This window comes from Capricornis sumatraensis, chromosome 3 (assembly GCF_032405125.1).
Source record: "Capricornis sumatraensis isolate serow.1 chromosome 3, serow.2, whole genome shotgun sequence".
Classification (NCBI taxonomy): domain Eukaryota; kingdom Metazoa; phylum Chordata; class Mammalia; order Artiodactyla; family Bovidae; genus Capricornis; species Capricornis sumatraensis.
In genome coordinates, this window is record NC_091071.1 from 40,022,536 (window position 1) to 40,050,298 (window position 27,763).

At 52.6% G+C, this 27,763-nt stretch overlaps 1 protein-coding gene across 1 annotated transcript; it reads right to left on the bottom strand.

The window, feature by feature from the left end:
* Nucleotides 1-164: 164 nt before the first annotated feature.
* On the bottom strand, nucleotides 165-27,763 carry FLYWCH1 (FLYWCH-type zinc finger 1). The gene is made up of 10 exons (XM_068967420.1): nucleotides 27,643-27,763; nucleotides 24,742-24,854; nucleotides 12,436-12,856; nucleotides 11,726-12,184; nucleotides 10,276-10,719; nucleotides 9,854-10,117; nucleotides 6,873-7,136; nucleotides 5,827-6,099; nucleotides 4,087-4,159; nucleotides 165-1,240 (listed from the first exon to the last, which is right to left on the bottom strand). The coding sequence occupies exons 3-10, from the start codon at nucleotides 12,767-12,769 to the stop codon at nucleotides 1,201-1,203; spliced, it is 2,151 nt and encodes a 716-aa protein (XP_068823521.1). The 5' UTR covers nucleotides 12,770-12,856; nucleotides 24,742-24,854; nucleotides 27,643-27,763; the 3' UTR covers nucleotides 165-1,200.

Here is a 27,763-nt window from a genome sequence, read left to right on the forward strand (position 1 = left end):
TGTGGAGGCCTCCCTCTGCCCAACCAAGCTCCATCACTTCCAATCACGTGGCACAGGGACGCGTGGAGTGTGTGGCCTCCTGGTGGCCATCTGTTGCTGCAGCGGGCATGTGGACACACACAGAAGCTTTACATGGCGAGGTATAAAATCGGGTTTATTGTGGGAAGTGTGGAGGCAGAGGGACAGCAGGGAGCATCTGAGCTGTCACTGCCCTGTAGCCAGACGGCAGGCTGCACGGCCAGCTAGGCGGGAGAGGGGGAGCCCCCGGCCATCACAGGATGGGTGCAAGGAGCCGCTGGCGGGACGCGGCTCCCTTAGCAAGCTGCAGCCTTGGGTTGGTGGGGGACATCAGCCTGTTGCTCCCGGCTGTGCCAGAAGACAGGAGAAGGGGATGCCCCCGCCCCCGTCATCTGGGTCTGCCTCTCCTCCGGCATCAAGCAAACCTGGGCGACCCGGGACAGTCTGCCCAGTGCGGGCTCCCACGGCCCCACATCACCGGCCCTGGGCATCGTCGACACCATGCTTGATTAAAGTTGGAGAAGAGCAAAGGAAACTCCAACAGATGGTGTAAAAGTCCCCTGGTTTCTGCCTGCTCTAAGGGATGGCCACACCCTGGCAGTAGGTGCCCAAGGAGCGTGGAGGCCCACCCGGCACCTGCCCGGCAAACACCACGTGGGGCAGCTCAGCCCAAAGAGGCAGGAACTTCCCCAAACTCTCCTGCCTTCATCTTGACGTGGCTGCCACGACGACTTTCCACTTTATGGAGCTCAAGTGGGACCACACCTGACAGGAAAGTCCTTGGCAAAGCAGTGGGCTCTCAGGATGGCTAGGTGTTTGTGGCTCGGCAGGCTGGGGCGGGGGGAGGTGTCTTTGTGAATGATGCTTCCCTTCTCTGAGCTTTTCGAGGCCCCCGCAGGGGTCCCCCTGCCCGCCACATCACCCCACATCACGCACTGCTGCAGGCCACCAGCTCCCGGGCTCTTCTCTGCCAGCAGGGAGACACCATCAAGCATTCTTCCTGGGAGGCCTCTGGAGGAAATGTGAAGCCCGTGGATGCTTTGGAGAATGAAAGAGAGGCTTTGTCGAGCAAAATCTAACTGGGTGGGAAGTGCCAGAGTCCTGCGAGGACCTGGAGCATCCTTGACACTGGTGACACGTTAGGTTGGGTTGGTTCCTCTGCTGTCAGGCTGGAGGCTGGCCTCACTGGGACTCACTGTCAAGCTGTGTACTTTCCACCTTCCTGATGACACAGAAACACACATGCGTCATGCAAATCCAAACATAGCGGAAGGAGATAATGAAGAAAGTTAAGGATAATAAAATAAAAAATGACCTAACATAAATAAAATGCAAAAAAAAAGGGACAGTTAAGGATTCCTATATTCCCTTCCCCCTAGAGATCACCATCAACCAGGTCATTTTTATACACATACATCACACTGGTGCCTTGAAAACATGGGATTGGGAACTCCTTGGCAGTCCAGTGGGTAAGACTTGGTGCTTCTCCTGCCATGGCCTGGGGTTCAATCTCTGGTTGGGGAAACTAAGATATCGCTTGCCAAGAGGCATGGCCAAGAAAACAACAACAAAAGAGAAACCCCATGCCCTTTAACTGCACCCCCAACATTCCTCACCCTAGGCAAACTTTAATCTACTTTCTGTCTCCATAGATTTGCCCATTCTGGACATTTCACAGAAATGGAATTACACAAGTTGTGGTCTTTTGTGTGTCTGGCCTCTTTCACTTCTCATGATGTTTCTGAAATCCATCCGTGTTGTAGTGTGTGTCAGCAATTCATTCCTTTTTATGGCCAAATAACATTCCATTGTCGGAGAAGGCAATGGCAGCCCACTCCAGTACTCTTGCCTGGAAAATCCCATGGGCGGAGGAGCCTGGAAGGCTGCAGTCCATGGGGTCACTAAGAGTCAGACATGACTGAGCGACTCCACTTTCACTTTTCACTTTCATGCATTGGAGAAGGAAATGGCAACCCACTCCAGTGTTCTTGCCTGGACAATCCCAGGGACGGGGGAGCCTGGTGGGCTGCTGTCTATGGGGTCGCACAGAGTTGGACACAACTGAAGTGACTTAGCAGCAGCAGCAGCAACATTTCATTGTATGAATAAACTATATCTTGTTTTAAGCAGAGGGTACCTACAGTCACTGATATTCCAGAATCTCAGAAAAAAAGCAGTGCTTAGTCGTTCAGTCGTGTCCAATTCTTGGCAACCCCATGGAGAGAGGAGCCTGGTAGGCTACAACTATAGCCCGCCAGGCTCCTCTGTCTATGGGATTCTCCAGGTAAGAATACTGGAGGGTTGCCATGCCTTCTTCCAGGGGATCTTCCCAACCCAGGGATTGAACCCAGGTCTCTTGCATTACAGGCGGATTCTTTATTGTCTGAGCCACCAGGGAAGCCCATGAAGAAAAGCAAGTGTTCAGCAAAAATCACATTCTTTGTACAAACAGGTGAGAGTGAGCAACCGTTGTCATTTAGGGACAGTATCAGTCAAGCCCTGGAAGCATCCTGATCTGGACCCTGGAAGCTCAGGGTCAGCCTTACAAACAGGATGTTCTAAGGACAGGAGTTGCCGGCCTCCTGTGTTAAGTCTCTTCTGTATACAAGCTTGTATGATATTGACTTACAGACGGGGAAGCAATTTTGGATTCCTGGCATAATTCCCATTTGGTCATGGTGTAGGATCCTTTTCACATTGCTGGATTCAGTTTGCGGTATTTTGCTAAGAATTTTTGTATCTGTATTCCTAAGAGATATTGTTCTCTAGTCTTCCTTCTCGTGTGTCTTTGCTTGGTTTTGGTGCCAGGCTACTGCCAGCCTTACAGGATGAACTGGGATCTAGTTCCCTGACCAGGGATCAAACCAGGTCCCCTGCACTGGAACATGAAGTCTTAACCACTAAGACCACCAGGGAAGTCTCTCGAAGTATTTTCTAATTTCCCTTGTCATTTTCTTTGAGTCACTGGATATATTTACAAATATGTTGTTTAACTTTCATATATTTATGAGTTTCCCAAACTTTTGTTATTGACTTCTAATGTCACTCCACTGTGGTCATACAACGTACTCTATGATTTCAGTCCTTTTACATTCGCAGGGTCTTGTCTGATGGCCTACAAATGGTCCATCCTGGGGAATGTCCCACGTGTGCTTGAGAAGAATGTGAATTCTGCTGTAGGTGGTGGCCTCCTTATTGCTCTGCTCCCTCACTTGTTGTTCAGTTGCTCAGTCGTGTCCGACTCTTTTCAACCTCATGGACTGCAGCATGCCAGGCCTCCCTGTCCATCACCAACTCCCGGAGCTTGCTCAAACTCAAGTCCATTGAGTCGATGATGACATCCAACCATCTCATCCTCTGTCGCTCCCTTCTCCTCCTTCCTGCCTTCAATCTTTCCCAGCATCAGGATCTCTTCCAATAAGTCAGCTCTTCGCATTGGCGGCCAAAGTACTGGAGTTTCAGCTACAGCATCAGTCCCTCCAATGAGTATTCAGGGTTGATTTCCTTTAGGATTGACTGGTTTGATCTCCCTGCAGTCCAAGGGATACTCAAGAGTCTTCTCCAGCACCACAGTTCGATAGCATCAGTTCTTTGGTGCTCAGCCTTCTTTATGGTCCAACTCTTACATCCGTACATGACTACTAGAAAAACAATACTCTGACTACATGGACCTTTGTCAGCAAAGTGATATCTCTGCTTTATAATATACTCCCTTCCTAGGATCACTTACTTTGGGGGAAAATAGCTGTCCTGTTTGAGGATACTAGAGCAGCCCTAAGGAAAGGTCTACATGGTGTGGGCCTCTAGCCCACAGCCCTGTGAGCGAACAGATCATTTGGAAACACCTACTCCAGCCCCGCTCCTCAAGCTTTCAGATGTCTGAAAGCTTGACCCGCATGGACACCTTCCCTTCAATCTCACCAGAGACCTGGAGCCAGAACTATCCCAACTGGCCCCTCGTGAAACCTCAACCCATGGACGCTGTGAAAAGCAGTAAGTATTTGCTGTTCTTAGTCTTGAGTCTTTGGGGTAATTTGTGATGCAGCATTAGATAACCAATATAGTTACCCATAACTCTGCTGGCATTCAGGAGCACACCTCTCGAAGCACAGTTGAACTTCAGGCAGAAGTTTTACCTTTTCTGAGGGAAAAACATTGAAAACATGGGTTAACACTTCTTCTCTTGTTGAAGTTGCCAGAGGCAAAGGCACACCCCTTGGAACAATGACCTCAAGGCCTTAAGGGTGAAGAAAACCAGGCAGAATGACTCTGACTGGGGAAGTCATTGGGAATTCTGGTTTTCTGATGCCCCAAACTGAGTGCATGTGTGCTAAGTTGCTTCAGTCGTGTCCAACTCTTTGCGACCTGACCCCATGGACTGTAGCCCACCAGGCTCCTCTGTCCATGGAATTCTCCAGGCAAGAAAACTGGAATGGGTTGCCGTTTTCTTCTCCAGGGCATTTTCCCGACTCAGGGATTGAACTCTTGCGTCTCCTGCATTGGCAGGCAAGTTCTTTACCAGGTGAGCCATCAAAGAAGCCCCAAACTACCTATGCCAGGTAAAATAAGCTATTGGAGATTGTGAGCCAGGCTTCACCCTGTCACCAAAAAGACTGGAAGGCAACTAGATCTCGAAGAGGCCACACCCTTCATCCTGCCAAAGGAGAGTCACAGTGCCTCCTTGGTTAAGTCAAACTGGCTTTCTCATGGAAAAGAAAAATTTTAAAGCAGAAATCAAGTTTCCTTTGGTCATTTTATATAACTTGGATTCATTCCTGTATAAGACGTGGCCCTTCCTATTTCCATGAATTAATATGAGACACTTTCTAAAGACTGGGTTTACATTCTGTTTATTTGAAGAGAAACCAAGTTCAGCTCAACATGGTTAATTACTTGCAAAACTATGTGTGCGCGCACATGTGCTCATGCTTGTGTGTGCGTACTCGTGAGTACATCCTTCTAGAGCAGTCTATATTTTTTAAACAGGCTTTCAAGATACTACCATCTGTAAAAAATGAAGACCTCTTAGTGTAAAAGAGAGGAAAGAAAATGGCAGTTAGAATGGGAGTGTTTGCCTGTTTGTTTGGCTGCACCGTGTGACTTGAGGGATCTTAGCTTCCCAACCAGGGATTGAACCCAGGCAGTGAGAAGCTGGAGTCCTAATGACTGGACTTCCTGGGAATTCCCAGGGAAGTTGTTTTTAACAATGGGACAGTTTTAGGGACTTTCCTGGTGGTCCAACCCTGAATATTCATTGGAAGGACTGATGCTGAACCTGAAGCTCCAATACTTTGGCCACCTGAGGCAAAGACCTGACTCATTGGAAAAGAGCCTGATGCTGGGAAAGATTGAAGACAGGAGAAGGGGATGACAGAAGATGAGATGGTTGGATGGCATCACCGACTCAATGGACATGAGTTTGAGTAAGCTCCGGGAGTTGGTGATGGACAGGGAGGCCTGATGTGCTGCAGTCCATGGGGTCGCAAAGAGTCAGACACAACTAAGCAACTGAACAACAACTGGTGGTCCAGAGGTTAAGACTGTGCTTCCAGTGCAGGGGGCGTGGGTTCAGGTCCCTGATGGGGGAATGAAGATCCCACAGGCCTCACAGCCCCACCCCTTCAAAAAAAGGGATGGGACAGACTTAGGTGTGTTTCTCGATCCAGGAGAAGGAGCCAGTGGGAGGCAGGGTAGGAGACTCTAAAAAGGCAGGAAGCCCAGGGAACAAAGCTCTCCAGACAGTGTCGGCCCCCTGGGGTGTCTGAACCTCAGCCTGGCAGAGCGTCTTGTCCCCGGCCCTGTCTGTACCTGGGTCCTCCTGCTGGGCCGGGCCGGGGAGCTGCTCCCGCTGCCGCAGTGCCTCCAGGCCCGCCAGGTCGGGCGGGTGGCAGTGCCCTCGCATCACCGTCACCCGCGGGCCCTGGGTGATGGCGCGGCTGCGGCAGCCCTTACGGGCCTGGTCCCGGCACATCCAGTACACCTTCTCCCCAGCCGCCTTCTCCTTCCTGTAGAGGAAGGACTCGTACACCAGGAACCGGCCTCCAAGGGAAGTCCTCAGGAACTCCAGGGGCTGGGGGGCTTCTGGAAGGAACATGTCGTGTGAGTGGGGTGCCTGGGCAGGGCCCCGGAAGCAGGGTGCAGAGCTCCAGCCAAAAAAGTGGGGACCCCTGCCCCCACCCCAGCCTGCGCCACAGGGCCCTAGGGACTGAATCTCAGGCCACCTCGGCCCTGTCACCTTGGGGTGCGGGCTGTCTGTCTGAGGCCCTTGGGGCTACTGGGGAGGCTGGGCCTGCGGCGCCCAAACCCTGAGTTTTCCCGCAGGCCCCTGCTGACCCAGCTTGACCTCCACACCGGCTGGCAGGTGCCCCAGGGCAGGGGCTGGACTGGAACACTCTGGCAGGCCCGAGGTTGGTCTGGACAGTGCACCAGGGGCCTCCCCGCTCTGGGGCCACCCGCCCCTCGGCCAGCTGGTGACTAGTCAAATTCTCCCTCAGGAGACATTTTAAGACTCTGAACGGAAAGCTCATGACATGCTGGGGTTGGGGTGGCTGGAAGGGGGGGGTGGGGAGAGGGCAGACAGAGGGTCCCTAAGGTCTGGGAGCACTTCCCTCAGCTCCTGGTATCACTCCTGCCCTTCTCCAGCCGTCCGAGGGGGTCTTCCCTGAGACCCCAGCCCCGCCAGGACCAGCGCGGGAGTGTGGGGCCTCTCCCCCCGGGGAGCTCACCACCCAGGGGGACAAACCCACCCCACCTGGGCCACAGGAGGACTGTCCCACCAGGCTCCCTCCAGTCCGCGCCCTGGGCTGTCCCCAGGGAGACCAGGCCCAGCCCCCACCCGCCTCCCTCACCAGCACCTGAGCCTTCCCTCTGGGCCAGGGTGGGGAGCTGGTCCCGCTGCCGCAGCGCCTCCAGGCCCCCCAGGTCGGGCGGGTGGCAGTGTCTGCGCATCACCATGACCCGAGGGCCCTGGGTGATGGCACGGCTGCGGCAGCCCATGCGGGCCTGGTCCCGGCACGTCCAGTACACCTTCTCCCCGGCCGCCTTCTCCCGCCGGTAGAGGAAGGACTCGTACACCAGGAAGCTGCCCCCCAGAGGGGTCCTCAGGAACTCGGGGCCTCCTAGGGAGAGATGGGATGGCTTCAGGGGAGGGAGGCAGGGAGGGTGGGCTGCTGTTCCGAGGTGTTGAGAGGGGGACCCAGGAGGTTCTGATTCGAGAACTCCCTTCCTGCCGTCCAGACATGGGAACCATGCAGGGGAGGGGGTTGGGGGGTCTGTCAGGAGTGGGGGGTGGCAGCCGTCAGCGGGGGTGGTGCATGGCTGGAGGGGAGGTATGGGATGGGGGGCATGCTTCTGCTCTCTCTGCACTCAATGAAAACAAAAAAGGCACAGGGCACAAATTGGAGATGCAAGGAGGGGAGGGGAGGAGAGGGCAGAGATGCTGACGCAGGTTAGAGGCTGGGCAGAGGGGGCACCTAGTCAGAGCTAGCAAAGCAAGGGCTCGCCCAGCTTGCAGGGGCCACTCTCAGAACAGGCAGAGTCCAGCGGCTGAGCCCAGGGCACGCTGCGTGCCTGAAGGGCAATGAGACAGGTGCCCGTCTTGGGGAGCAAGAGTGTGGGGTGTGGGGAGAGGAGGAGGAAGTCTGCAGCCCACCCTGTTTCCCTCCCCGAGTCCCTGGAGCCGGCAGCCAGGCTGGGCGCTTAGGTCTGGGATCTCTCCCATCACCAGGTTGGTGCCCATATACAGAGCGTGTGGGTCTCACCTTCAACCTGGCAGACAGCCAAGAACCACTGGACACGTGATCAAAGATTCTCATGTCTTCCACAATCAAAAAGTCAAGATTCTTACACCAAGTATCTCATATGAGACCATGTAAAACAATTTAAAGTGTATACAACAATCATTACCAGGAATTCCCTGGAGGTCCAGTGCTTAGGACTCCTCACTTTCACTGCTGGGGGCAGGGGTTCAATTCCTGGTCGGGGAACTAAGATCCTGCAAGCTGTGTAGCATACCTCCCCGTTCCCCCCCGCCCCCCCTGCCGCCGCAAAAAGAAATCATTCTCCTTCAGTTTGTGCTGCTTTATACAACTGTGTGATCAACAGAAAATGGAAGTGAATGGCATATACCTGCTTGGAAAACTTCACCTGTTGACAAAAAAAAAGGGGGGGGAAAGAGAGGCAAGCTTTACCCTAAAAGGCAGGGACCAAAGAAACCCACAGAGAAAAGGCACTCAGAGACAACAAGGCCGCTGCCAGGGCCTGGGTGGGGGTGGGGTGGTCTTTGTGCTGTGGGATGATGGGTCAAAAAAGAACTCAAATACGAGAGTGAAAGTTAGAAAGTAAATTGAAGGACTGGAAAGCAAAATCAAAGAATTGTGTGAAAAATGGGGAGTTGAATGTCATGGAACATGAGGAAATTTCTATGAGTGAAGGACACGAGTTTCTGGCCTGAAATGGCCCCGAGTGCCCCCAGCACAGCAACACACCCCAGGGGCAGAGACATGACTTTACACCTTCAAGCAAAGACCCCTCCACATGCGGAGGATCAGTCCCGAGCACAGAGACCAGACGGCCACCGAGAAGGAGCCACAAACAGCCTGGTCCCACTCGGCCAGGACGGTTTATAGAACAAAAGTACAGCAGCTGCGTTGAGAGGAGGGGGCAGCGCGGGGGGAACTGCTGGTCGGAGGTCAACAGGCAACGAGGGGATAAAAGACCAGCTGAAACGGTGGAAGGAGGCAGGCTTCAGAGAAGAGGGAAAGAACAAAGGGGCTGAGCGGTTTACTCAGGATGGGAGTTGAGGGTGAGGACAGCAAGGGGTGAGACCATCTCCAGATACACAGAAGTTACAAGGAAATGGGACAAAAGGAGTTGGGAAGAAAAAAGAAGGAATCAGAGGTCTCGAGTTTGAGAGAATTTTAGGGCCAGCCAGGCTCTAAAGACGACTCAGAAAAGTCTGGGATTGGGAAGCCCAGAGGAGAGGCAGGTGGAGTCATGGATGGACCTGAGCAGAGAGCCCCAGCGAGCAGAGGGCCAGGCCAGGGCTGCTCTTGGCAAGACGTTAATATGTGAGTTACTGCGGCCTCGCAAGGGTCAGACACAGGCCCTGTGGGGCCGTCGAAGGTGGGAGGAGGGCCCAGGACCCTCACTGAGCAGCCCTGAGGGACAATGGCAGGTTCTGGGGGAGAGCGAAGCAATCACAGGTCCGTGTCACCTTCAGCCCTCAATGCTTGTTACTTTTCGCAGTGTCAGCCACCTCCCCTGGAAAAATGACAAACCGCCCTGTGTAATCAGCTTCCTCTATAAATCCTATTGTAGTTTTCCCTTGTAGCTCAGCTGGTAAAGAATCTGCCTACAATGCAGAAGACCCAGGTTTGATTCCCAGATCGGAAAGATCCCCTGGAGAAGGAAATGGCAATCCACTCCAGTATCCTTGCCTGGAGAATCCCATGGACAGAGGAGGCTGGCGGGCTACAGTCCACAGGGTTGCAAGAGTCAGACACGACTTGGCGACTAAACCACCACCACCGCCATAAATCCTATACGTGCGAAACAAGAAAGGAAAAGACGAGAAGGAGCAAAGGGAGCCTGGGTTGATCTGGTGTGCAGAGGTTCCGGGCTGGTCTGGGCAGGAGGGAGAAGAAGGGGATGGGGGGGGGGCGGCCATGGCGAGGACAGGGAGGGGAGGAGCCAGGAGGGAGCTGCAACCTTCCAGAAGTTTCCAGTAAGGACGGGAGGATGCTTGCTGGAGGTCAAGAGGGCACAGTGGGCAGTCTGGGTCTCCTGCCTGTCCACTGAGGCTGTCCCCACCCCCCACCCCATCTGTCTAACCAACCTGGGCTTCCTTGCTGGGCTGTGCCGGGGCGTTTCTCCCGCTGCCGCAGCGCCTCCAGGCCCCCCAGGTCGGGCGGGTGGCAGTGCCCTCGCATCACCGTCACCCGCCGGCCCTGGGTGATGGCACGGCTGCGGCAGCCCATGCGGGCCTGGTCCCGGCACGTCCAGTACACCTTCTCCCCGGCCGCCTTCTCCCGCCGGTAGAGGAAGGACTCATACACCAGGAAGCTGCCCCCCAGAGGGGTCCTCAGGAACTCGGGGCCTCCTGGGGAGAGATGGGAGCATGGGTGGGTGGGGGGAACCTGGGACAGGAGCTGGGGGGGCCGGGGGCCAGGTTGGGCCTGGTGTTGCCCCGCCCCACGCCTCCTGGGACCTTGGGGAGCAAGACTGGAGGGAGGTCCGGTCCAGCAGGTGTGGACTCACCCGGGTCCTCGTCCTTGTCCTCCTCGCCCTGGGGCTCGGCCGGGAGGTCCTCGTCGTTGGCCATCGGGCGCTTCCTGGGCCGGGGCCTGGTGAGAGTCAGGGGCCCGGGCCCTCTGCGGTAGAGCAGGCTATCCACGCCTTGGAGCGGCTTGTCCTCTGGGCCCCCGGGGCCGCCCGGCTGGGCCCGCAGCGCCGCCATGGCCCGCTCCTGCTGCCGCCGGGCCTTCAGGCCTTCCAGGTCGGGCGCGTGGCAGTGGCCCCGCATCACTGTCACCCGCCGGCCCTGGGTGATGGCGCGGCTGCGGCAGCCGTGCTGCGTGTGGTCGCGGCACGTCCAGTACACCTTGTCCCCCACGGCCTTCTCCCGCTTGTACAGGAAGGACTGGTGCACCAGGAAGCTGCCCCCATAGCAGGTCCGCAGGAACTCCAGGGGCGGGGGCCCTCCTGGGGGAGGAAGCGGGGTGGGGGGCTGGGTGGGCACCGGCCGCGGGGGCTCCAGGTGTGCCCCCATGGACCACCTGCCCAGCAAGCCAGAGGCCATGCCCCTCTCCTGATGTGCCCGCTGTGCCCGCTGCCCGTGTGCCCCCGCGGACCACCTGCCCAGCAAGCCAGAGGCCATGCCCCTCAACTGGTGGCCAGTGAGGGTGGTCTTGGGGTGGGGCTGGTGGGGAGGGCTGAGCCAGCTCTGACGTGTCACTCCCAGCCATACTTCTGCTTAGGGTTTGTTTGAAAATTGGATCTAGTTTTTGAGCAACACAGGCACACTCCATAAAATAAAATGGGACCAGAAGACACACCTGAGAGGCACACACCCTGCGCCCAGCCCCTTAAATCCCTGAACTCTTCAATCCTTCCCAGGTTAGGAGGCCCACGGCCTCAGGGACCAAGCCCACCTCCCAGTGACTGTAATAAAACCTCTGCAAAAACAAAACGAAAGCCAACAAACAGATGAAGAATAAAAACCTCTGCAAAGACTCCATCTAGCAGTGACTCAGAGACAGCACACGCTGGACTAGGGCTGGCATTTCCCACCCATCAGTGCCCAGGCCCCTCACAGAGAGGCCATAGCCTATCTTGTGAATCTGCAGAACTTCATTAAGGCTGCCCAGGCGCATGAGGTGGGGCCGGACCTTGAACCCGGGCCACGAAGCTCACGTCTCCCACTAGGCCCACCTCCCCAAACTTCAAAGGTTGCCAGCACTCCGTGGGGCCCACAAGCCTCCGGTTTGTGCCTCAGGAAGCTCCAGGAGGACCTGGGCCGCCCGGTCCATGAGCACTGCTTCTACCCCCACGGGCTTAATGATCATTGGGACACCTTTATATTTTTAAAATCATTTTTTGACTTTGAGTGTGTTAAGAAGCCACAAAGGACCCAGGTGTGTCTTTGGGCAGAGGAGACGGGCGTGGTTCCCGCCTGCTCAAGGGTAAGGCCAGGGTGGGGGGCACTTACTGCTCCCCAGCGTCGAGCGTTTCTTCGGGGGCAATCTCAGCAGCGCCAGGGCTCGGAGCCCCTCGTCCTCCTCGGGGGCCAGGTAGCTCAGCACCGGGCCTGGGGTCGGCTCTGGCTCCACAGGGCACAGCCACGGGCCCGCCCCCTCCAGGGGCTCCTCCACCCCGCTGCCGGGGCCCTGGGAACCTGCCAAGCCCTCGGGCAGGGCCGGGCCGGGCCGCTTCTGTCTCTGGCGCCGGGCCTCCAGGCCCTCCTCGTCAGGCGGGTGGCAGTGGCCCCGCATGATCGTGGCCCGCGGGCCGCGGGTGATGGCACGGCCCCGACAGCCCAGCTCAGTGTGCTCGCGGCACTTCCAGTACACCTTGTCCCCCACGGCCTTCTCCTGCTTGTACAGGAAGGACTCCAGCACCAGCAGGCGGCCCCCAAACGGGGTCCTCAGGAACTCCAGGGGCTGGGTGACTGCAGAAGACAAGGCGGGGGGCAGGTCAGCTGACCTGGAGCAAGGCTTGCGGCCAGGGGTATGGACGGGAACATGGGCTGGGGCGCCCAGGGACACTTTCCTGCCCTCGCCACACCAGCCTGGGACAGGGTCAGGGAGGCCCTGCTCAGAGCAGGGAAGGGATGGCCAAGGTCACCCTGCCGGAAAAGCCCAAGTCTGAGCACGCAGGGCCACAAAGTGGCTGGTTGGGGGCAGCTGGCTTGGAACTCACCAATGTTTGGCTTGCTGGGTTTCAGTGCCTGGGTCTGGGGCCTTGGCTGGACCACCGCACACTGTTCCTCTACTGGCAGGATCTGGGGAGTGCTGGCCAGGGTATCGGGGTCAGCCATCTCCAGGGTGAGGACGCAGTGCACTTCTTCAGGCTGGGTGTCCACTCCATCGCTGCTCTCAGTGGAGGCCGCCAGGAGGACCAGTTCAGAGAACTCCATGGGCTTCACGGGGGCTTCGAGGACGACATCTGTGCCTGGCTCAGGGGGCTCAGGGGAGGGCTCCTGGCCTGCCTTCACACTCTCGCCCTCCTGCTCGCTGGGCTCGGGCAGGGGCATTTTGGGATGGGCGGCCGGGCCCCCAGGCCACGCTCAGGTCTCAGTAGGATTTGTCCTCCACCTCCCTGCAAGGAACCTGGCTCTGTCCTAAGGGAGGAGACAAAATCCCATCAGCGGGGACATCCCTGGCAGTCCAGTGGATAAGACTCTGGGCTTCTAATGCAGGAGACATACGTTCGATCCCTGGTTGGGGAACTAAGATCTCACATGGGAAAAAAAATCCCATCAGTGGAGGGGCCCTTGGGCCAGGGTTCAAGAGGAATCTGGGCTGGAGGATAGGGCAGGTGGGGCTGCCCTGTGCCCCCCACGCCCGCTCCCACCTTGGGGAAGGACCTGAATGGAGCTGGAGAACCCGGGCCGGCATGTCTGCTGTCTTGGCAGCCTTGGGACCATCACCTCCCCCAGCCAAACCTCACTCCCCAACTGTAAAATGTGCCAGAAACAGGGCTCTCCAGGGGCTGCTGGGGTGACCAAGGTACTGACAGCTGTGAGTTACTAGGAATCCAGGCCCACCGGTGCTGAGCTCAGGGTGGAGTGCTTCCACGGGTTTGTCCCATTTAACCTTCACTCCATGTTATGGAAGTTGTTCTCATCGCCCCAGGTTACAGATGAGACCACGGAGGCACACGGCCATGGAGCATAGCTGCGGGTCCGGTCGAGCTGGCCCAGGGCCCGCCCCGCACTGCGCCTGGGCTACCTGGTCCAGGATGACGGGAGCCGGTCTCCCTGAGCAACGGGCGTTGGGGAAAAGCACTTGCGGGATGTGAGCTCAGGTCACCGAGCCTCCCAGAAGGCCCGCTGCCCTTCACCCCGACACTCTGTCTGTGTCACCAGGAGCGGGGGCTGGGCCCCCAGGGCACTCTGCAGGCCCCAGAGGGGAGCCTGGCCCTGGGAGGCTGGACTCTGGATTCACAAATAGATCCAGTCCCCATCCCAGGCCAGAGGCCCAGGCTGCCCAGGGCTAGGGGATGCCAGGGCCCCATGAGGGCAGCGACTTCTGTCTGAGCTGGTGCTGGTGCTGCCCCAGCTGAGTGGGGACAGGGCTGTGGAGGTGTCCAGAGGAGCCGTGGTCACTGAGGGCTCCCTGGCTGCTGGTCTGGAGAAACAGAAAGGATGGCTGGCAGGGCTGGCCTGGAGACCTGGTCCCTGGGGCATCGGTATGGGGGCGTTAGTGACTGCTTTATCTTCTTGGAGGATTGGGTGGGACGTATGTCAGGCCCTTTCCCACCTCTCAGTAACAGCCCAGAATCGGACCTCAACCTTTCGGCTTCCCCATCTGTGAGCTGTCACCCCAGGTCCCCCATTCCTGCCGCGTGGCGTTTCCTGGTCTGGGGCCCACATGCAGCTCCCCAAGGTCTATCAGACCACGCGCGGCGCTCCTGAGTCCCCGAGGAGGCAGAGCCAAGGCCATCGAGGGCCAGGAGCAAAGCCCTGTCCTGACGGGCGGGGACTCAAGGAAACCTAGGAAACAGGTAAGGGGACGCCTGACGGATTCCCCGGCCAGATCCTTCCTCTAGTGTCATCCTCCAACCCCCGCTGCCCCTGTGCGGCCCACCCCGCCCCTCAGGCGGGCGCGGCGGCCCTGGGGACCCGGGGGCACGTGTGATGGCCGAGGCGGGGCAGCGGCGGCGCTTCCTCGCGCGCGGCCGCTCTGGAGGGAAAGGCTACCGAGAGCAGCCCCGCCCCCTTTACTGCCCCGTCCCCGCGCGCTGATTGGCCCCGGCGCACGTCGGTCCCCCGGGAGCCCGCCTCCGCGGCTTGAGCGCCGGGGGTTGAGGGGCTGAGGAACGCGGTATCGACCCCGCGTCCTTCCCACGACACGGCGAAAGGCAGCAAGGAGCCAGTCCTTCCTTCCACAGGCCGTTCAGACAGCTCAGGCCGCCAAAATGTTGCGGTCATTGCCCACCCAGCACGCACATTCCTATGGGACCCTGCGCTCGGTCCGCAGTGGAGGCAGCAAGGACCCTGACCTCAGTCTCATGCGATCAGAGGCCAAAGCCTTCCGACACAGAACCGCCACATTCCGGTGGAACTTCACCCAGAGTCATGGGCACCCCGAGGCAGTGTAATTCTCTCAACTGAAGCTTCTGTTTACAAAGCTTAAAATATACCCACTCCAGTATTCTTGCCTGGGGAATCCCCATGGACAAAAGGAGCCTGGCAGGCTGCAGGCCTTGGGGTTGCAAAGAATGGGACATGACTGAGCGACTAAGCCCTGTGCATGTACCTCAAAGGATATGGAACAAATTCCAGTGCAACAAAAGACCTCCAACTGTGACTGACCACAGGCTGTGGAAAGGCTTGGGTCCTTGCAACAGGCTGCAATTTAGATTTGATTGAGGGTTCCCATTCTCAGCCACTAAAGGGCCTTAAAGTGTAGACTGTTTAATGACCACAAATCCTCCCATAAAGTATGCAGGCCCCTCTGCAATGTGGTCTTGAACCTGAACTGGTCTCCAGCCTGGACTGGTCATTTGCTGTAGCCAACAGAGCATGGCAGAAGCTTGCTGTGGGGGGTCACCCTCTGAGACAGGGGCCCTGAGACTGCCAGGGAAGGAAGCTATATGAGGGGCTGCACACAGGGGATGGAGGCACTGCCAGGCCTGGAGGGAGACCATTTCCACTGTCAAGTTCAGTGACCCTCCAGTTGTGTGTAACCACAAGAAAGAGCCAGGGAAAAGTGGCCCAGGCACCCCATGGAAACCTGATCAATAATAGACTACAGTTAGTTCAAGCCAGTAAGATCAGGGCTCATTTGTTATGCAGTAGTAACTGATACTCTTGGCAAGCAACTGAACATAGTCAGTTTTGACTTTTTGATAGATGGAATAATACTAATGGATGCGGAATATCCAATATCAAAGTGCTTTTGAACTCTTGAACTCTAAGTGTCATCCAACACAAATTTTAAATCCCTCAGATGCTCACATTTGAAAGACTGTAACTCAGTGAGAGGAACAAAATATTAAGTATAAAGGATATCAAATGAGAATTGTGCATTTTAAGCATCTGTAATATGAAATAAGCCAAACACAAAAGGACAAATGCTCTATGATTCCACTTACATGATGTAGCTAGTCAAATTCATAGAGACAGAAAGTCCAACAGTAGTTGACAGGGGCTGGTGGGGAGGAGGACTTGGTGTTTAATGGGGACCATTTTGGACATCCCTGGTAAAGTAAAGAACCCGCCTGCAGTGCAGGAGACACGGGAGAGGAGATGTGGGTTCAACAACCCACTCCAGCATCCTTGCCCAGAGAATCCCATGGACAGAGGAGCCTGGTGGGCTATGTCACAGTCAGACACGACTGCGCATGCACTCATGGGGACTGCTCCAGTTTGGGAAGATGAAAAATTTCTGGAGATGGACGGTGGTGATGATTGAACAACTATGTGATTGAACAACTATATGACTGAACAACTAAGTGACACTAAACTGTCACTTAAAAGTGGTTAAAGTAGTAAAGTTTTGTTATGTTTATTTTACCACACATGCAAATAAAATTATTTTAAAAACCCCACAACTATAGCAAACTATACATAGTAACGCTCCATCTATCATACTGATGAATGAGGTTCTCCACACAATGCATATTTCTGATGAAAGTTATTCCTCCATGATTCTGAATTTTACAATTTCTCTTTCACAGTTCATCCACTGAGGAGGAATGCTTCTTAAGCTCTAATGACTCATCACTGTCTGGATAAAGAGAGCATACAAATTTTATCCTGATTTGGAGGACGAAGTGTCCAGTCCAGTTCCCTTGGTACCCCCACACCAGGGCCCTTTCTCCATCTGAATGATCTGCTTTCCCTGGTCCCCAAGCCTCTCTGCCTCCTCTGGGTCTCTGCATTTAGAGTTCTCAGGTCTAAGCTTCTCGTTGTTGTTGTTCAGTCATGTCCGACTCTTTGTGACCCCCTGGACTGCAGCACGCCAGGCTTCTCTATCCTTCATCATCTCCCAGATTTTGCTCAAACTCATGTCCTTTGAATCAAAGATGCCTAAGCTTCTCATGTCTCCTAAATCCTAATACAGAAGTTCACAAAACCCCTCCTTCCCTCAACAGTTAGACTTTTTGGAACAGTTCACACCCCTTCCTTCTCTGCCAGGCCATCTAGCACCTGCCCCCTGACTCTTCAGACCACCATCTTCCTCTTTGGCCTGAGTGCAGGATCGGCACCTGCTGGGTTAATCCAAAATCCATGCTTCTCTCCCAAACACCTGGTCTGGCCTGTATGTGGTCTATCCATGCAATGGAATTTATTCAGCCTTAAAAATGACTGAGGGCTTGCCTGTGGCTCAGTGGTAAAAAAAAAAAAAATCCGCCTGCCAAGCAGAAGACACAGGTTCAATCCCTGGGTTGGGAAGATTCCCTGGAGAAGGAAATGGCAACCCACTCTGCCTGGAAAACCCCATGGACAGAGAAGCCTCATGGGCTAGAGTCCCTGGGGTCGCAGAAGAGTCAGACACGACTGAGCAACTAGACAACAGAACAAAAGGAATGAAGTTCTGATACATGTTACCATGTGTATGAACCTTGAAGACAGTATGCTCAGCGAAAGATCCCAGACACTAAAGTTAGCACGTGGTATGAACCCATTTGCATGAGATGTCTACTAGGGACGGAAATTAGATTTGTGGTTGATGGGGGTCGGACAGGAAGGAGGGGGAGATTCAGGAGTGATGCTAAGGGTTTCTTCTTGGGGGAATGAAAATGTTATAAAGTTGACTGTGAATACACTAAAAACACTGAATTCTACACTTTAGATAGGGGAACTGTGTGCTATGCAAACCATATCTCAATAAAGTTGTTTAAAAAAATCCTTATAGAGAATTCCCTGGACAAGGACTCAGTGCTTTCACGGTCATGGATTCAGGTTCAGTCCCTGGTCTTGGAACTAAGAGCCTGAAAGCCAAGCAGTGCGGCCAAAAAACAAATCATTATAGGTATGACTCGAGTCCCCAGGGTCACTTGGATAAAAAACAGTCTTCACCATAAACAGGCTTCTCACTCTTGGGCTTGATTTCTTCACAAAAGTGGGCATGGACTATATATTAAGATATTTTGTAAGTTGTTAATATCATATTGTAAAAACTTTATTGAAAACACTTTTAAATGTTGAGAATGTAACACTGATAAATTATCCTCAATTCTGCCACTCAAATGCACTTGTTTCTATTCTTGTATTAGTGTCTTTAGTATACGTTTAACTTTCTGTTGCACATACATGTGTTCAACATGTTTGTTGTTTTCTTCCTCTTTATAGAGTGGGAGGCCCTCACCTGCAGACCAGATGGATCTCTCATAAAGGACCAAAGTATTATGTTGTATAACCAGGCCCCGAACATGAACACAAATCCAAGTCCTCAGCGCAATACCAAAATAGGGCCACAAGAGGGTGATGTTGCTCCTTGAAAGTACAGCATCCTTGGTAGAATTAATGTACCACAGGGGGCGCCAGTGATAAAGAACCCACCTGCCAATATGCAGGAGACAGACATGAAGAGATACCGGTTAAATTCCTGGGTGGGGAAGACCCCCTGGAGAAGGGCATGGCAACCCACTCCAGTATTCTTGCCTAGAGAATCCCAAGGACAGAGGAGCCTGGCAGGCTACGGTCCATGGTGTCGAAAAGGGTCAGACGCAACTGAAGGGACTTAGCATGCACACAGTGTTTATAGAACTAGAATTTGGGAGTTTTTCCACGTTGGACAAATAATTCAGGAAGACTTCCCCCAAAAAGTTTGTATTTACAAAATATATTAGGTAGAAAGCGAAATACAGTGAACAAATTCAGCAAAGATTACAATTTCTAAGCTGTTGTTGTTGTTTTAAAAAAAGACCAAAATACTCCTTGGATGGTGACACTGCCTCTAGACCTCAGTACACTTCATTTCTTCTGGCTCATCTCAAGTCTGGTCACATTTGTTATTTACTGACTAATTTATGTATCTGTGACTTTAAAAAAAAACTATCACTGGGAGGAAATACCTCACAACGTTAAAACTAGTAAGAAAAGCGATTAATTTTTTTCCATTAAATTCCTTCTGTTTTCTCAACTTTGTTTACAATGTGCGTGAGCTCTTTAGAGTGGGGAAATATCACACACTTTAAAGATAAGCTGCACCTCCTTGCTTGGTAATTGTTTTCTTTAACTCCATATCTCTCAGGAAAAGCAGGGATTCCATTCCTCTGCAAGATGTGTCATAAAAGAAGATAAAGAGGAATAGAGATCATGGGGCAGAGAAACAAGTGAAAATCAAGAATCCTGTGGTCTCCGCTGTGGGCCTTGCAGAGCCTCAAAGACTTCCCCCAAGACATGTATTAAGCACAAAGGGAGAGATAATGACTCGACAGTGGAGAAATTGCGCTGACACAGCCTTTAAATGCTCAAGGCCAGCTTCATTGATAATAAGACACACCAGCACCATGACCTCCTTGATGAGTCACACCGAGGAGGACACAGTGTCATCTCTGGCGATGTTCCTGCCCCAAATGAGCGCCCCCAGACAAGTCACTTGGAGGGACATTCTAAACGACTGACCAGGACGTGTCACAGTGTCAAGGTCATCACGGAGAAAGACTGAGGACCTGTCACTGGAGGAGACACAAGAACAAGATGCAAAACGGGATTTGAGAACAAAGGATGTTAGGGGCCAAGCTGGTGAAATGAGCATAAGGTCAAGAGTTCAGGTTAATGGTATGGGACCAGTGTGGATTTCCTGGACTCGATCACCGCATGTTTGGTAAGACATTGATATTCAGGGAGACTGGGTGATGAGCACAGGGGAATTCTTTATTATTTTTTTTTTTTTTGCATTTTTTTAAAAAGAGTCTAATATTAACTCAAAATAAAAGGATTCTGAAAACCTAAGTTTCAAACCTATAGACACAGTGGAAGTTGACAGAGAAAATAAGTGAGCCACAGGCCTTCTGGGTGGAAGCAGGAAGAGACAAGGGAGTAGGGTGAAGGAGAGGAGGGGATACCAAGGGGCCACTCCAACCCAGAGCCACAAGGCTGGTCCTCGAGCTGGGACCTGAGCCAAAAACAAACATCCTATGACATCACAGGTACCTCAAGTGCAGGGACCCATTGATCTCTCTGCACCATTGCCCCCTCTGCTTCTGGGGAAACTGAGGCTCCGGCCTGAAGCGAGTGGCCCAGGACCACATGGGTAGTGACAGCCAGGTCTTCAGAGCTGTACTGATTGGCCCTACATACCATCTATTTTATGGTTTAGTACTGTGGCTTGGAGAAGGGAATGGCAACCCACTCCAATATTTCTGCCTGGCTACAGTCCATGGGGTCACAGAGAGTCAGACACGACTGAGCATCTAACACACTGTGGCTTCCAGCTGATCTGGCCACCAGGAGCCACCGTGGGGGTCTGGAGGGTGGGGCGGGGAGCAAGGAGCTTCAGGGAGAAGTGACCTGCCGGGCCTGGCTGCCCCAGCACTGTCTGCTCAGTGCCCCCACCCCCAGCTGCTGCACTGCTGCTAAGCCATTTCCGGTTTAGCTTCTCAGCTTTCACCAGCAGGGAGAGCGATGCAACTCCCAGTGAAACCTTACAGTACTTTGTTTTCCCAGGTGGGTTCCGACCACACGTGCTTCAGGAATCCGACGGACTGTGGTTACATGCCTCATAGTCGCCAAATGCCATTGAGGTGCCTGGGGCTAGGCGAGGGTTCTGCAGAGGTTATTTCATTTTATCTCCCAAATACCTGCCTCCATTAGGCCTGCTGTTCTTTCATTCACTGGTGGCTCAGGCAGGAAAGAATCTGCCTGCAATGTGGTAGACCTGGGCTGGGAGTGATCCCCTAGAGAAGGGAACGGCTACCCACTCCAGGATTCTCGCCTGGAGAATCCCATGGACAGAGGAGCCTGGTGGGCTACAGTCCATGAGGGTCACAGAGTCAGACATGACTGAGCGACTTTCACTTTCACTTTCTTTCACTCTCACTTTCTTTCACTCACAGAGGAGGAAACTGAGGCTCACTTTTAGGTTTCTGTGACCAGGGGAGCTGAGCTGCTAAACCACAGCCAGCGTGCGAACCTCCTGTGTCTGTTTTCTGGGCTTATACTCCTAAAATAAGTTAAAAACGGTTCTTTTTAAGTTGAGGATTCTGACCCATAGGTATTGACAGGTATTGACGATGGAGTAGGGTTAAGGCCGGTGGTCCTCAGTCAGGGTGCTCTGCCCTCTAGGTAACATGTGGCAAGGTCAGGAGACATTTCTAGCTGTCACAAGTAGGGTGCAGGACAGGCTCCTGGCCTCCGTGGGTGGGGGCTGAGGATGCAGCTCAGATCTCGGGAAGCCCCCACCACCCCCAGGAGGAAGGATCTGGTCTAAAACAGCAGCAAGGTTGAGGCTGAGAAACCCTGCTGAAGAGCAGTGTTTAAAAAAACAGCACAGAAAGGGTGCACCCATATAGTGACGTTAAGTTCAGTTTTCACAAAGCTTGTATGTCGATTATTTGTGTATGTAATACTTGGGGTGTTTGATACTTTAAATTTACTTTTTATCGGAGCACTTGATAAAAATGCAGATGATTGGGGGTGGAGATTCCTGGAGCTCTGCCTGGTTACCTCCCCACCAGCCAATTAGAAGAAAGTCATGCACCCTGCAGCCTCCACCCCAAATTTTGCCTATAGAGACTTCCCCTGAAAGTCATCAAGAGGTTGGGGGCGGTTTCTGACCATGAGCCATCCATTCTCCTTGTTTATGTAATGTTAGTCACTCAGTCATGTCTGACTCTTTGCGACCCCATGGACTGTAGCCCGCTAGGCTCCTCTGTCCATGGAATTCTCCAAGCAAGAATACTGGAGTGGGTGGCCATTTCCTTCTCCTTGCTTGGCCCTGCAATAAACCTTTCACTGCTTTAAAAAAAAAAATTCAGATGCCTAGATTTCCCATCCAAAATTGTGAGAGTGAATCTAGAATCAAATTCAAGAATCTGGAGTTTTAACAAGTACCCCTTGAGGCTCTGGTCCTGGTGGATCACGGACTCGGCTTTGTGAAACACTGGACTAGACGTTCGAAATTTTACATACTCAAAATTCTCCAAGCCAGGCTTCAGCAATACGTGAACCGTGAACTTCCTGATGTTCAAGCTGGTTTTAGAAAAGGCAGAGGAACCAGAGATCAAATTGCCAACATCCACTGGATCATGGAAAAAGCAAGAGAGTTTCAGAAAAACATCTATTTCTGCTTTATTGACTATGCCAAAGCCTTTGACTGTGTGGATCACAATAAACTGTGGAAAATTCTGAAAGAGATGGGAATACCAGACCACCTAACCTGCCTCTTGAGAAATCTGTATGCAGGTCAGGAACCAACAGTTAGAACTGGACATGGAACAACAGACTGGTTCCAAATAGGAAAAGGAGTATGTCAAGGCTGTATATTGTCACCCCTACATCATGAGAAACGCTAGGCTGGAAGAAGCACAAGCTGGAATCAAGATTGCCGGGAGAAATAGCAATAACCTCAGATATGCAGATGACACCACCCTTATGGCAGAAAGTGGAGAGGAACTAAAAAGCCTCTTGATGAAAGTGAAAGTGGAGAGTGAAAAAGTTGGCTTAAAGCTCAACATTCAGAAAACAAAGATCATGGCATCTGGTCCCATCACTTCATGCGAAATAGATGGAGAAACAGTGTCAGACTTTATTTTTCTGGGCTCCAAAATCACTGCAGATGGTGACTGCAGCCATGAAATTAAAAGACGCTTACTCCTTGGAAGAAAAGTTATGACCAACCTAGACAGCATATTAAAAAGCAGAGACATTACTTTGCCAACTAAGGTCTGTCTAGTCAAGGCTATGGTTTTTCCTGTGGTCATGTATGGATGTGAGAGTTGGACTGTGAAGAAGGCTGAGCGCCAAAAAATTGATGCTTTTGAACTGTGGTGTTGGAGAAGACTCTTGACAGTCCCTTGGACTGCAAGGAGATCCAACGAATCTATTCTGAAGGAGATCAGCCCTGGGATTTCTTTGGAAGGAATGATGCTAAAGCTGAAACTCCAGTACTTTGGCCACCTCATGCAAAGAGCTGACTCATTGGAAAAGACTCTGATGCTGGGAGGGATTGGGGGCAGGAGGAGAAGGGGACGACAGAGGATGAGATGGCTGGATGGCATCACGGACTCGATGGCCATGAGTCTGAGTGAACTCTGGGAGTTGGTGATGGACAGGGAGGCCCGGTGTGCTGCGATTCATGGGGTCGCAAAGAGTCGGACACAACTGAGCGACTGAATTGAACTGGACTAGATGCCCTTGAGGTTCAGTGGCCGGAAGATCCGTGGCCACCCTGAGAAGGATCTGACGTTTCCTTTGTGCAGGACATCACGTGAAGTGTTTCTCACATGTTATTTCATCTGTCACAACGTACAGGTTCCTTCATTAGTGTGTTAAACAGAATCGTTAATGTTTGTTTATTTTCACATCGATGGGAGATTCATGATTGCATCTTGTTAAAATGATCCTTTAATAACAATCTAACAGGTCTCAGACACCTTAAGGTATTTTGGGGACCTCGAGTGGAATATGCCCAAATTTTTAAGTAGTACAGATGAAATCTGGGGAAGAAAGCTTGTTTCAGTACCTTGAAAGCATGGCTTCAGTACCTTGGGATGACATATACCAGACTTTTAAAAGTCCAAACTGAGGTTCCTTACAGAGACTTTCAGCAAAGCAAACTCAAGAAGGCCTACAAGGTGAATTACCAAATGTGCCACACCTGTGTAAATGATCAGCCCTCCCACCCCATCTGACAGGACCACCTCCATTTCATGCAAAAACGATCTTTCGTTGAAATTATGAGGCTGTAGCGGAAATTTGTGCATCAGTGGAAAATTGGGCTTTGTCTGGAGCACAGCATTTCAGGTTATACCATTCTAGCCTCTTGTTGTCTCTGAGCTGCTTTTATAACTCTGCACAGGTAACCAAACAAGGCGAAATAGTTCTAGCCTGTACACCCATTCTTGCTTTCTCACCATGTACGTTACAGATAAGCAAGCAATTTCTCCAGTTTTCCTCCATGTACGCGTTCATGTCAATACTCCTGACCTACAGTCTTCTAGAATCTTCTTTGGATTCCCTTGCAAACTGGTTATAAGATCTTACTGGTTCCTGGATTAATGGGTTAAGCAAAAGCTTGAATACGCGTTCATTTTATATCTGCATGAAAGAGTTTTATTTCCTCTGTTTTGGTCTTAAGCCTCTGCTTTTCAAATCTCCCCGGTCATTGGTATTATAATCTGTGGGCTCCAGTCTGCAATTTTATTTATTTGTTTTCTTAAATTTATGTTACTATTTTGTTTGGCTATGCCAGGTTTTAGTTGTGGCACTCGGGATCTTTCATCTTCATCGCGGCATGCGAGATCTTTAGCTGCAGCACGTGGGGCCTAGTTCCCTGACCAGAGATCGAACCTGGGCCCCCTGCACAAGAAGTGCAGATCTTAGCCACTGGACCACCAGACAAGTCCCCAGTCAGCACTTTAAAAAATCGCATAGGAAATAACTAACCTGCATTGCATGTAATAAAAGTAAGCATTTTTTAATGAAACTTCTATTTGCATTACATTTGTATATTTGTTCTAAGCGGATTTAAATTGCTTTCTTTTTTTGGATGATCACTGTTTGGAGGTAAATACTTGGGCCTTAATGTGTTTGTTTTATAATATTTTATTTTCACTCAGTAAAGAGTGACTGGAGTATTTTTAAGTCAGGCAGATGTGAATGGAAAGTGCGAGAACCTCACAGTTTACGGTTAATCGCTCTCTGATGCTCTTTTCCTCCCCTACCACATCAAGTACAGAGCAAATTTGAGTGCAATACTCAGCGTGCCTGCTCTGGTAAACCCAACACCCAAGAGACACATAATATTACATACAAACTGTTTTCAAATACCAGTGGGTCCAAGCCCTAAGATCCCCGCTCAGCTGCTGATGGAGGAGCAAGAGAATTACCTTCATAGACAAGTAAGAACCACCTTCACGGTCCGCCAACACCCATCGTCAGCGCTGGCTTGCTGGGTGGGAGACCAGGGGCAAATCCCATCACTTCTCTGGACTAATTTCACCTGGAAACAGGAAAAGTGGTGAATGAGATACTGTACATGAAATTCTTCCATAAACTCTGAGTCATCACATAAAAGAAGGGGGTGACAGAGGATGAGACAGTTGGATGGCACCACTGACTCAATGGACATGAGTCTGAGCAAACTCAAGGAGATGGTGAAGGACAGGAAGCCTGGCATGTTGCACTCTTTGGGGGTCACAAAGAGTCGGACATGACTGAATGACTGAACAACAAATATCACATAAGAACAGGGAGAACATTGTCCGGGCCCAGGAGGGGATCCGAATGATAGAAAGGGGAGGTGCAAAGGTCCTGATATTTGAAAAATGTCCTGGATGATTCTAAAAGCTGCCCGCGCCCCACTAGGACGTGCACACTGATTGGCTCACGGGCCCTCCTGTGATACAGATCCTGTGATACAGATCACATGATCTGTATGTGGTCTCCAAGTGTGCACACGGGCATTAATGCTGGGAGAGAGGAAAGTAGCAGTGATCCCCCCAAAGATTAAGGATTCTGTTCCAAAGCAGGGCTCCTCAACCTCAGGATGGCTGGCCTTTGGCACCAGATAATTCTTTGTCATGGGCCTATCCTGTGGAATGAAGGATGTTCAGCAGCATCGCTGGCCTCTGCCTGCGAGATGCCACCATGTGCTCAGTCATGCCCAACTCTTTGCGACCCCATGGAGTGTAGCCCACCAGGCTCCTCTGTCCATGGAATTTGCAAGCGAGAATACTGGAGTGGTTTGCCATTTCCTCCTCCAGAGGATCTTCCCAACCCAGGGATCGAATCTGAATCTCTTGAGTCTCCTGCATTGGTAGGCAGTGGTTCTTTACCACCACCACCACCTGGGAGATGCCAGTTGCATCCCTCAAATCCTGACAACCCAGGTTTGCTGAATGTCCCCGGAGGACCACTGCTCCAAAGCAGTTTAGAGGCAGAGGGCACAGAAAGGGAAATTTCAGACTCCTGGCCCCAAATCTCCTAACCCCTGTAGATCACAACCGTGGCGGTTTCCACACTTCCCGTATCAGGCCTGACTTGTCCTCACGTCCCAGGACACTGGGTCACACCATCTTCCACGCCCTCCCACCCCACATCACCTTGGGGCTTCCTCTCCCACCACCTCCCTTTTTAAACAATATTTCTGCATGCATCTGGAGGGGCCAGGTCTTGGTTGCAGTTCGTGGGCTCTCTGGTCGTCATCCCAGCACTGGTGATCTTCTCCTTGCGGTGTGTGGACTCTCAGTTGAGGGTGGGGGGTCTAGTTCCCTGGGGTGCATGCTCAGTCGTGCCCAACTCTTTCGTGACCCCACGGACTGTAGCCCGCCATGCTCCTCTGTCCACGGGATTTCCCAGGCAAGAATACTGCCATTTCCTTCTGCAGGGGATCATCCTGACCCAGGGATGGAGCCTGAGACTCCTGCATCGGCAAGCAGATTCTTTCACCACCTAGTTCCCTGACCAGGGATCAAACCTTGGCCTCCTGCATTGGAAGCACAGTCTTAGCCTCTGGATTACTGGGGACATTCAGCCTTTTTTTTTTTTTTTTAATTTGGCTGCAAGGACCCGAGGTTCTGGGTCTGGAAACTCAGCTGTGGCATGCAGGATCTAGTTCCCTAATGAGAGATGGAACCCAGGCCCCCTGAACTGGGAGAAGCGTCTTAGCCATTCAGCCACCAGGGAAGTGCCCCCACCATCTCAACTGCCTTTCTGCCCAGCATCCAGATTCTCCCTATGAAGTACTGACTTCCTAAAGCTCAGTTTGAATCATTTCCTTCTCCAACGACAGTGGTGTCCATCTCCATTATAAACCGTCCACAATCTAGCCTCCAGCTTCCCCAAGTCCATCTAGGAGCTTTTGGGAGAGGAACAAAGTAAAACTGCCTGAACTGAACTAAGTCCTAGAAATGATTTTGGCCTGGAAAAGCATTAAGGTCAGAATGATAAAAAATATACCCTTTCTTTGGAACTGAAGTTTACACGTGATTGATTATCTGTTACTGGAGTTCAGCATGCTCCAAATGCAAGGGGTAATGGAAGCGAAAGTGTGTGTGTGTGTGTGTGCTCAGTCGTGTCAGGCTCTTTTGGACCCCTGTGGTGGTTAAAGCAAGGGCTTCAAACTGGTCAGACTCCTTAGGTCCTGAAATCAGTTTAATGGGTTAGCAATAGTCTTTTTTAAAAAAAATGGAAAGAAGAGAATAGACTAGAACAAGATAGGATAGAATTAGAACGGACGTAGAGTAGATCTGGCTGCGTCATGTGAGGTTGGGGTAAGAATCTCCCTTTAAACTTCTCTCTCAGTAATAGGCATTTACAGGCATGTCAGATAATATTTCTCACTATAGGTTGAGTCTAAAAAGTTTGAAGGCACCAACAGGCAATCTATATATTCAGTAGTGGAAGCAGGTGTAACAGCAGCAAAAAGTGCAAGGTCACTGGACCTCCGGAGCTGCAAAGTCAGGATGGGGCTCGGGTGGATGCCAGGGCGGGGGCAGTACTGGGTGGGGCGGACACGATCAAGGAAAGGCAAGCCCATGTGGGGCTCCCTGACTTCGGGTGTCGGGGCTCAGTCCCGGGGGTCTGGTGGGTTGCAGAGGAGGAGGAGAAAGGAGGCTGCGAATCGCAGGTGAAGGACAAGGAGGCGGCCCGATGGAGGGACGTAGAGTCCAAGGACACCCCATTTCCCAGCATCAGCAGCCCTGGGGACCCCCGGGAGAGCCCGGCTGGGGGCGCAACCACGCCGAGGGACCCAAGACCCTCCCCGATCCGCTGGGGCCCGTCCTCACCGGGCACCGGCCGGGCGGCGACAACAGCGGGGCCCTCCCTCTCCGGAGACCGAGCCGCGCGGCGGGTCCTCTGGCCTCGGGCCGCTGCAGCCACCGGCGTCGACCTCGCGGCTCAGGCCCC

What these genes read in the sequence shown, in the direction of transcription:
- FLYWCH1 (XM_068967420.1), bottom strand. Translation starts at nt 12,769, where the DNA reads ATGCCCCTGCCCGAGCCCAGCGAGCAGGAGGGCGAGAGTGTGAAGGCA. An exon ending in ACGCTCGACGCTGGGGAGCA is followed by an intron (nt 10,720 to 11,725) that starts GTAAGTGCCCCC and finishes TTCCTCCCCCAG; the next exon opens with GAGGGCCCCCGCCCCTGGAG. An exon ending in GGACAAGGACGAGGACCCGG is followed by an intron (nt 10,118 to 10,275) that starts GTGAGTCCACAC and finishes ATCTCTCCCCAG; the next exon opens with GAGGCCCCGAGTTCCTGAGG.